At 40.6% G+C, this 11,597-nt stretch overlaps 1 protein-coding gene across 1 annotated transcript; it reads right to left on the reverse strand.

The window, feature by feature from the left end:
• Positions 1-3,479: 3,479 nt before the first annotated feature.
• chia.1 (chitinase, acidic.1) lies at positions 3,480-9,823 on the reverse strand (the record flags this gene model as incomplete). The annotated part of the gene is made up of 11 exons (XM_079510626.1): positions 3,480-3,688; positions 4,210-4,336; positions 4,573-4,689; positions 5,341-5,523; positions 6,147-6,270; positions 7,209-7,333; positions 7,768-7,933; positions 8,065-8,121; positions 9,069-9,273; positions 9,671-9,700; positions 9,799-9,823. The coding sequence occupies 11 exons, from the start codon at positions 9,821-9,823 to the stop codon at positions 3,480-3,482; spliced, it is 1,368 nt and encodes a 455-aa protein (XP_079366752.1).
• Positions 9,824-11,597: the final 1,774 nt, after the last annotated feature.

Consider the following 11,597-nt stretch of genomic DNA (forward strand, 5'->3'; position numbering starts at 1 on the left):
GCAGACACACACACACACACACACGCACACGCACACGCGCACACGCACACACACACACACACACACACACACACACACACACACACACACACACACACACACACACACACACACATGCACAACACACCACAGGTGGGATGAAAACTTTATAACGAAGATATCCACTGTCCAAAACCACTGCTTTGCAGCTACATTTATATGAGTTATCTTTTAATCTTTTTGTCATTTTTGTTTATACCTGCAGTCCTCCACCAAGATACATTCCTTGTATTCCTGGTTAATAAAGCTAATAGTAATAAAGTCTGTTATGAGTTATATACGCCTATCAATTCTACATGTTTTTACTGTAAAATAATGTCACTTGTTTAGTAGGATCAGCAACAATTAATAAACAAATAATATTAATATTGCTCTAGAGTGAGGTGTGTAACTGTGCATATATGCAAGCATATAACAGTTATTTCTGAATTATGACCCCTCCGCTCCATAGCGAACCACTTTCTAATCAAAGACTGCAGACTCAGAGCACTGATTGAATTTGATGCTGTATCCAACATGACATCCATGTAATCAAGCACACAATGTCATTTACAACTAAACGTTGTTATCGTTGAAAACCTACATACTATAGTATGTTGTCGAAAACCATGAAAAACGTTTTATGTATTATTATTATTATTATTATTTTCAAACACTTGAAATGTAGGAGGAATGGGACTTGAACATGGAATCTCTGTACTTAGTGTTTGATCATTAGACCATTGCATCATCACTTAGACACTCTCTACCAAGGTCTCTTGGTAATTTTGAAGTGATCTTTTGTATGTTCTCCTTCAGTTAATGAAGTTGAAACACTCCAGCATTAAACTATAGGAGAACATGTGTTTTTGAACATGGATTCTCTGCTCTACTGAGAGTCTGATTATTATACCACTGTGCCATCACTCAGAGAGTCTCAGCTACGGTCTCTTGGTGATTTTGAAGTGATCTTGTATGTTAGCCTTCAGTTTATCGCTTTGGATAAAAGCGTCTGCTAAATGACTGTAATGTAATGTAATGTAATGTTAGTGAAGTTGAAAACACACCAGCATTAAACTATAGGAGGACAGGGATTTGAGCATGGAATCTCTGTTGAGAATCCGACCTACAGTTGGAGGCCATCGATATTGTCCTTTTCTTTTTGCTGAGGTTTGCGTGATCTGCGCAAAAGGACAGTTAACAGTTATAATTTAGCTATTGAAAAATAGCAGATCTACAAGCTCATAGCGCGCCACCGAGTGGCGCGCTAAGAGCTTGTAGGTCTGCTATTTTTGAAAAATCGTGAAAATATTTATTTCAGAAAACTGGAGGATTTAGAAGGATTTTTTAAAATTTTGAGGTCAGGCCTAAATGGGTCAAATGATAAGGGACAATATCGGTGAGACCCAACTGTAGCCCTCTACAGTCTACTCTACACCATCATCAATCACACCCTCTTAGAACGTCTCACAGTACTGATGTTCATTATAGTGACACATATAATAGGAAAAAGCTTTATGGTATTTGTGCTGCCATATATAACCTATAGGGTTATAACTAAGTGATTACTCTGCATTATATTGGCATTCCACAATGTATTAATAAAATGTGTCACAAATCAAAGTTTTACACAGATTGGTGCAGTTATAGGTAAAAACACAATCGGCCAGTTATAGCACCACCTGGACAGAGAGCAAAACATACTCCCCCCATGCCCTGGTGGAGACAATTACAAAATAGCGTACATATTTAAAATACTGCTGCATCTCTGCACTAAAATATAGTAGGACATTTACAGCTTAGTGAATGAGGCCCTTAGTATTTGTGTTTATCGCTTTTATTGTTGTAACATATATACTTTAGTTGTTTCTTTTCTTTTGTACATTGTCTATATTTTGTCTTGTATTATGTAAGTCTATTAATGTTTTCTTTGTAATAGATGTGTATATTCCACATTGATACTGACATGATATTGACATGATATTGACAGTGCCGAATCAACCCCTCCGAGGGCCCTGGCGCTACACCAAATCAAAAGGCCCCATGCACGCGCGCAAAGACTTGCGTGCGCGTAACACAATCAAGACCGACTCTTTTTACATTTGCGCGTCCAGTGAATGAACACGTGTGCGTTCAGCGCACCGCCAGCACTATCGCCGCTGTTCCCATAGAGTTATAAGGCTGCTCCCATAGAGTTATAAGGCTGCTCCCATAGTTATAAGGCTGCTCCCATAGAGTTATAAGGCTGCTCCCATAGAGTTATAAGGCTGCTCCCATAGAGTTATAAGGCTGCTCCCATAGAGTTATACGGCTGCTCCCCGATGCTGGATCTGGTATTTTTGAGTCTCCTCCCACCAAGTGGTTAAGAAACTGTTGGACGACCAAAAACACTAGCTGGGGTTCCTGTGTTGCGTTACATTGAAATCGGTGATCTATGAATACGTTTTTGATCGAAGCAACAGCTGTACGTATTTGAAATAGTCTAGCATAGGGCTCCAGTAAATTCCAGTAAATTCCATTGTTAATCTGGGCGTGGATACTGACATGATATTTGACCATGATACTGACATGATATTGACCATGATACTAACATGATATTGACATGATACTAACATGCTATTGACCATGATACTGACATTATACTGACCATGATGTTGACATGATACTGACATGATATTGACCATGATATTGACATGATACTGACCATGATACTGACATGCTATTGACCATGATACTGACATTATACTGACCATGATGTTGACATGATACTGACCATGATACTGACATGCTATTGACCATGATACTGACATTATACTGACCATGATGTTGACATGATACTGACCATGATACTGACATGCTATTGACCATGATACTGACATTATACTGACCATGATGTTGACATGATACTGACCATGATACTGACATTATACTGACCATGATGTTGACATGATACTGACCATGATACTGACATGATATTGACCATGATACTGACATGATATTGACATAATACTGACCATGATACTGACATGCTATTGACCATGATACTGACATTATACTGACCATGATGTTGACATGATACTGACCATGATACTGACATAATACTGACCATGATATTGACCATGACACTGACATGGTACTGATATTGTTATTACATTATGAAGTTCTTAATGAAACACATTATAACATAAAATCCGTTATTACGTTATGTATTATGTTGAGATATGAGATTTTATAACATTTAGGTTATTACAGAGCTGAGCTGTGAAAAGACACATTACACCTTGTTATTTTATTGATGAACATACATTGTAGCCACTGTAGGCAGTTGGAGATTGGATTGAAGATTGGAGATTGTGACTAACAGAAACGGGTATGTCATTGTTGCAGTCGTGTGAGTTCTATGCTAGCTAGGCCACACCCACCACTGTGAGTTTGATGTTTGTGACCAGGCCCAGGGGGTCTCAAGCCCAGTTGCAGCACTTGCAGGAATCCCAGTAGACAAGGCCGGGTTGGCATCTGTGCAGGTACGTATTCCCTTGAAAACACTGGAAGTAGGTGGTCTTGTCAGCGACGTTCTCATACAGGCCGTTGGGTCGGCCTTTACAAAAGAAGGCCACAGGATCCAAGGTAGTGGTCGGGGCTGGTGTGGTGGTGGGCTTAGGGGGGAAGCCTATGGAAAAAATGCAAACAGCGTCAAAATGAAATAAACACTGATCGTTAAAAGTATTTGGTCACTGTAGTTTTAAGGTAATTAAGGGCCTGGCATCCCTGTGGTCAGCGACGGCTCCAGAAAATTGTGACTGGGGGTGCTATGGGGGGGCTGGCTATTTAGAGGGGGGACTAATGAATCTTGGTTTACATAGAAGTCAGTCAATTGGGCTTGTTTTGAGGGGGGGCTTAGGGGGGCTAAGCCTCCACCAGAGGGGGCTAGTAGCCATTCGGTACTTTGAGAGGGGCATTATGTGACAGGGCCTGACATCGATATACAATTCCACTCTTTCTTTCCTGGAAAGTAGGCTAAAAATGACATATTAACAATAACAATAAGAAATAAAGATTACATTTGAATTGAGTGTGAGGGGTGGTAAGGGACCTGGATGGGTAGGGGGCATTGGCACCAAAAAGGATTGAGAAACCCAGGTTTAGAGCAGTGTGCAGAGTGTGTATGTACACAGTAGGTACAGTATTTACCCATTGAGTTCCTAAGGTGGTTGACCAGAGGATAGGGCCCCTCTGAGCAAAATGTCCCATCGAAGTCATCCATGTCCAGTGTCCACACATGTGCACCACCCAGGTTGTTTTCATTCATCCACTGGACCTGCAAGATGTTGAAATAAGAGATCAAATACAGCAACAAATATAATGATTGTAACAATTAACAGTAAAGACCCTTACGGGTCGATTTCTACACTCAGGTTTATACTAACATTGATTATATTTCTTTCAGTGCAGAAAATCTATCCTTCGTCTGTCCTTTGTAACAAACACATATAGAGATTTATGAGAGATGAATGAACAATTTTATTTGGTTACAATTAAGGAGAGGGGATGTACCTTAGCAGCTACGCTGCGTCTGTCATCATAGCCCACCCAGGCACTTCCGTAGGTGGCATAAGGCACGGACTGATCAGGAATCCATTCAGCAGCAGCACTGCCAACAAAGCCACAGATCTAGAATCACAGAGATGCATCATTATCACACAGTTATCAGACTGATAACAGTCAAGTTTATTTGTATAGCCTGAATCATGCAGGTTACCCATGAAAAATAAAACTTTGTATTAGCTGTGTATTACATTTCATCACTATATATTTTCTTAAAAATTATTATCCCACGATTTTGCAACATCCATTCTTTTCACCCAGTGTCAATTATCTAATGTACACTTCCTCTGCCAACCTGGGGGGGCAGCGGACTGACCTCATGCTTCCTTCTATGCATGAGGAGTCCAAGCTGCTTCTTTTCACCTGACAGGGGAGCGTTTCCCCGGTCGGACGTAGCGTGTGGAAGGAACACGTTATTCCGACCAGTTCCTTTCCCCTCCATCGGGCACCAGGATTACTGCATGTTTTTTTGTGAGGGTACCTACCCTAGGGGACACGGGGAGAACATGCAAACTCCACACAGAAAGGCCCTTTCGCCATGTAATGCGGGGGAGAGAGCACGCCCCAGCGGGAATCGAACCCAGGACCTTTTAGCTGTGAGGCGACAGCGCTACCGACTGTGCCACCGTGCCCCACCCCCGTTTCATCACTATATCAATATATCAGCAAATATCAGGGATACATTTTGTTTTATTTAAAGTTAGTTCTAGGAAGCACCTCATAGTAGGCCCAGAAGCCAGCTGTGCGTGTGTAGGGTCCAGCATCAGCGGGTCCATTGGCTGGGGCTCCCAAGCTGTTGGATGAGCTGCTGAGGCGATAGGTACGTCCGTATGTAGGAAAGCCAAACAGCAGTTTCTCAGCAGGAGCACCATTAGCCAGCCAGTAGGAGATGGAGGAATTCTAAAAAAAAAAAAAAATGTTGAGGATGTTTGTTTGTCCTTTAAATGTCATGCATGTGTTTGGTAGAGAGACCAATCTCTATTTTCTTTCTGATGTCTTTTCCTCAGACTATGCTGGCATTGTTGGCATGACATTAAAAATCTTACATCCTTTTGCGAAAGTGAATGTGTGGCAGTGGACACCTGACACTTAGTTTAAGTAACTTTTTTACTTTTCAAATTGACTGGTGATACAAAAACAATTGAATTGGCCCAATGCTTTCATAATTGGACTTAATGCATTACAGAGAAACATGATGATGGAGAAGTAGACAGAGAGAGAGGGAGAGGGAGAGAGGGAGAGAGAGAGAGAGAGAGAGAGAGAGAGAGAGAGAGAGAGAGAGAGAGACGGAGGAAGACAGTAGAGATTGTGTCCCTGTGGGCGAGCATGCATACTGTGTGTGTGTGTGTGTGTGTGTGTGTGTGTGTGTGTGTGTGTGTGTGTGTGTGTGTGTGTGTGTGTGTGTGTGTGTGTGTGTGTGTGTGTGTGTGTGTGTGTGTACTTACTATGTTGTGGTAAATATGTGCATGCGTGCGTGCGTGCATGCGTATGAGCGTGCGTGTGTGTAGTGAGTGTGTACTTACTACGTTGTGGTAAATATATGAGCCAGAGTCAACTGCGCCTTGGAACAGTGGGCTGTTGTGTCCAGTAGTTGGATCCCAGTGGCCGTGGAAATCATAGGTCATCACATTGATGAAGTCCAAGTGACTACCAAAAGTAAAATAAATAAAACAACACATAATAAAACATTAACAACAATAAATCTATTTACCCCACCCTTGCCCTTTTCAGAGCCTCCCTCAAACCCACCTTTTCAGACTCGCTTTTCCTGCCTATAATTCAAATCTCTTTTCTGACTTTTAGTCTTAGCTCAGGTTTTTTGTCATGCTCAATTTTTTGCCTTTTAACTTTCTCTCCTAATACATTTGTTTATTTTGTTTTATTTCAGCAACTTACTTTGGGTACTACTGTACTACTGGTTAACTCTATCTGTACTGTGCTGTGCTGTACTGTACTGTACTGTACTGTACTGTACTGTACTGTACTGTACTGTACTGTACTGTACTGTACTGTACTGTGCTGTGCTGTGCTGTGCGGTGCGGTGCTGTGCTGTGCTGTGCTGTGCTGTGCTGTACTGTACTGTACTGTACTGGTACTGTACGGTGCGGTGCGGTGCGGTGCGGTGCGGTGCTGTGCTGTGCTGGTACTGTACTGTACTGTACTGTACTGTACTGTACTGTACTGTACTGTACTGTACTGTACTGTACGGTACGGTGCGGTGCGGTGCTGTGCTGTGCTGTGCTGTACGGTACGGTACGGTACGGTACGGTACGGTACGGTACTGTACTGTACTGTACTGTACGGTACGGTACTGTACTGTACTGTACTGTACTGTACTGTACTGTACTGTACGGTGCTGTGCTGTGCTGTGCTGTACGGTACGGTACGGTACGGTACTGTACTGTACTGTACTGTACTGTACTGTACTGTACTGTACTGTACTGTACTGTACTGTACTGTACTGTACTGTACTGTACTGTACTGTACGGTGCTGTACTGTACTGTACTGTACTGTACTGTACTGTACTGTACTTCGCTGTGAGACAAGAAACAGAACAAGTGAAATCCTGCTAATTTGAACTCACAGTGCGATCTCTTCAACCTCATAGGCTCTGTCTATTGTGGGGCGGAAAGCGCCCACGTTAGCTGTCAGCAGTAGCTGGGTTTTCCTTGTGTCTCTTGCCTCATCCACAAAGGCCTGGTCCAACTCCTGTTGAGAATACACAAACACAGCTCAGTGTTTCTGGCCAAAAAGCCTTGATGTCTTTGACACATTGATGAGTTTCCATGACACTATATATATTTTGACTGAAAAAACATACAAACTCACATGTAATTATGTTGTCTAATTCTATGTTGTCTTTACTAATCTCTGGAATCCCTATCTGCACTGTAAAGTTCTAATTTGTAATATAACTGAGAGTGTACAAAATAATTTGTGTTACTAACTCACTCATTTTACTGAGGACGACTGCCTAGAGACCATCAGTGGACACAAGGGCTCCTTTTAAGCCTAATAATTTTCTCCTTTGTCACTCATGTCGTTGATTCATTCCCTCAGTTTTTGTTTTGTTTTAATAGCCTATACATACCCTATATTAATTCACCAAAGAAATTGTTTGGAATGAACAAAAGCCTGCTCACCTTGATCAACGCAGTGAACCTCTGCTTGTCTTCAGGTGGACTGCCGTTGTGCCCTGGGTACTCCCATGCCAGGTTCAGACCGTCAAAGTTATGGGCACGGAGGTAGCTGATGGCAGACTTGATGAACATTGCACGGCTCTCAGGTAGGCCGACCATGCTGATGAATCTGGTGGGATGTAGAAAACAAACTATTGAAATTTGAGGCATGGCCATTAAACTTAGCCACAGAGGATCTGTCCATCATTCTGGGCTACAGGCAGGGCTACTCTGCTACATAACTGTTGTAATCAGACTTACGGGCTGAGTCCATTGACTGCGCCTCCGACAGACAGCAAAGTCTGCAGTATAGGATTACTAAGGGTAGAGAGGGAGAGACAGATCTTGGTCATTTTAATTCAGAGTCAAATAGGTGTAGTGTAAAGGTGGTTGCAAATCCGAAAAATGCGATCTGTGTACAGAAGAATTATAAAACTCAGATGTGCATTTGTAACGGGTTCCTTCGCCGCAGATTTATATTTCTTTACCATAGGTTTATGTAGAAAATAAGGTATATGATTAATGAACCATTCAATGTTTTGTTAAATTACACCTTTTAATATCCCAAACGTGAATTCTGTAGCTTTTAAAAACTAATATTTATTTTCTGTATGGTTAAAAAATATTGTTAAAGTGTGTTGATTTGTGAAGATCATCTTGTTGAACAGAATGTGTTAATATCATAAGCCTTCGTTTGCTACAGATATTTTCTTTATTTATAAAAAAAAGTTCCAAGCAGAATTTCCATTGGATATGTGCAGTGGGAGCCCTTGGTGGAGATAACTTATTGGTGGCCTAAAAAAACACATCATCCCTGAACATTATGAACAGCATGCAAATAGAAATTGTAAAAAGCTGATCACAAGCTCACAGCCAATTTGACAGCTTGTGAGCTTGTAGACTTTTGCTTGTTATTCTCGAAATAGGGCTTAACCCATTTTGGGCGGGAACCCCTTTTGGTGTTAGCATTATGTTATGCTTTAGCTATTGAAAAATAGCAGATCTACAAGCTCGTAGCGCGCCACCGAGTGGCGCGCTACGAGCTTGTAGGTCTGCTATTTTTGAAAGATCGAAGAACGACTGACCTAGAAACATAGCTTTTTCAGAAAACTGTCAGGATGTAGAAGACATTTTTAGAATCTGATCTCAGGTCAAAATGGTTAAATGGTTAAATGGTTAAAGTGGTTAAAGCTCAAATAATGCATGGCTCCAAATTTCAATGTCACTGTTGTTGTTGAAGAACCATGTTGACTACATGAACTCACACATTCTTGAGGTGGTTAAGGCTGCGGAAATGCTCTTCATCATTCCATTCTGTGTTGGTGATCTGATTAAAGCTGTTGATGGTGGCCAGGCCATAGATCACATGAGTGCACAGGAAGGGATCCACATTTCCAGCTGTGAATTTACCATTGCCAGGCCTGTACTGAGCCCAGTTGGTCAAGTGGCACACCAGCTTAGAGGAGGATACTGAGGCGGGAAAGAATCTCAAGTTTTCATTATTCATGTGACTATTTTAAATGTTTTAACGGGTACCCCAATTTATTCTTGAGGTACTTACAAATAATAATGCTGAACTAATACTAATACTGTATTAGTCACTATTCATAGCGTGCATACATACTATAGTAACAGCTCTATTATTATTTTCATCATCACAATACAGCACAGTTCTGTCACTTGTTCTTGTAGCAAATCAAGGTACTGGTAGTAAGAGTATCCAGTGTCAAACTGGGGTTCCCTGGCCATAGTTGGAACATTGATTGTTGATCAGTTACATTTACATGATGCTGTGCATTATCTCAATCTCAATTGTGCTTGTTAATCTTAAGAGTTAACATGAGATAGCAAACAGTAAAATGCTTACCAAAGTGCAGAGTAAGCAGAACCCCAAGTGCTATAAAAAGGGCATGAATGTGAGCATGAATTTGCAAGATGATGCATAAACACAACTATTAACAAATAACTGAATAACAGTATGAACAGTGTTTATACCTGTGAGGAGAGAAAGTTTCACCATTGTCTTTCTGGAATCCAGCCACTTGTAACAGGAACAGTGATGACTAAATCACTACAAGAAATACCAAACATTAATAATGACAAGGCCACAGCAATATACAGGCACTTAACAATTTTAGATTAACATGGAATTTACAAATTTCACAGACCACAACACATTGAGATGATACATTACCTTTCTTCAAGAAGAACAGAGAGAGAGAGTTCAGAGACTGTTGCTGTGCTTTGTGATTTATACTTTCCTTATTAGCGACTAATAACTGGTGGCAAAGTGCAATTGATAAGTAATCAGGGTAGTGGGACTAGGAGTTTAGCTGATTAGCTGATAATATAACTGGCTTTCCGGGAAAGGTGCTCTCATTGAAATGATTCTTTCACAATAATATAATATAATACAAGCAGGCCAACACTTAATTTGATCTTGGCAGTTATTCTAGGAGAACACTGAACACACATACACACGTCACAGTATACATGCACACACGTGTACTTATTGCGCAAAAGACACAACTCTGACAATAATAAATGCATTTACTGTATGCGTCTATTTTAAATACAATCCCATGGTGTTTATTGAATAATATTTACAGTACAAGTGATCCCCCCCCCCCCTCACATTTCCATTCAATCACACATTTGGAAAGGCGCAACGGCATTATCCAGTGCATTTCAGCCCCTGCCAGATGAAGGACCGCCTCCTTTTTTCCACCAGGAAGTGTGTGATGAACCAATAATCAGTCACTTTCAAGTTCACCCTGGAAAGTAACTGGTCACCTTAAGCCTGATTTATATTTTGTTGTATGACGGTGTTGCTGGTCTACAAGCTTGTAGATGATTTCTATCATGTGACACTGGCGTACAATGGAGCAGTCATTAGGCTTTAGACAGGGTCTGAAACAGCGATGATTTTTATAGCTGAATAAGAACGCTTCAGTGATACAAAAATAAATAAACACACTTAATACATAATAAGCATAACAAAAAAAGACAGACATTGTTCAATGGCTTTCTGACTTGTTCAGAGACTAAACAATGACATTGTACATTGTGTGTCTCTCCCTATACAGTGCTTGGTGACACGACATTTGGCTGTCATCAGTACATTTCACTAGTGAACGAATGTGTGTACAACAATAATTACCGTATTCCCTACAACTATTAGGTGAGATCCATGATACATCTGCTGCTTTAACCATACTACCCTGTGTTTGTTCATATTGTACTTTATCCTGTGTTGGTTTGGATATACCTAGCTACTGAAAATAAAGGAGATAAATCTGCCCCATTTCATTAACATGAAAACTGTAGTTTTGGCATATGGGTGCAACATACAGTAGAAATGAAACCATTTTCTCATGTAATAAAATGCAATGTCGAGAACAAGCAGCCAATCATTCACCCATCTTTGCCACTTGCAAAGTAATCTGTGTACCGCTACTATACAAACACATTTATCATAAGAAAGAAAGAAAGAAAGAAAGAAAGAAAGAAAGAAAAATACATATATTGGCTCTTCTTTCTCTTACTGTGTGTTGTTGTAAAAGGTAAGTGGTATGCAGGCAGAACCTTTTCTCTGTAAATAGCAAATAGTTGAACTTCATGGAGCTTGTATCTGGTACAGTAGCATACATACTGTAAAAACAAACAAAATAAAAACCCAGCAAAATGTAGCTGATGCTAATATTAAATGGACAGGATAATGGGTTGCTTGCTATTGAATCATTAAATATCATGGTGAAAATGAATACCATATTCCAGAGAACCAAACCTTGTAT

The sequence above is a fragment of the Electrona antarctica genome (genome assembly GCF_951216825.1).
Source record: "Electrona antarctica genome assembly, chromosome: 9".
NCBI lineage: Eukaryota > Metazoa > Chordata > Actinopteri > Myctophiformes > Myctophidae > Electrona > Electrona antarctica.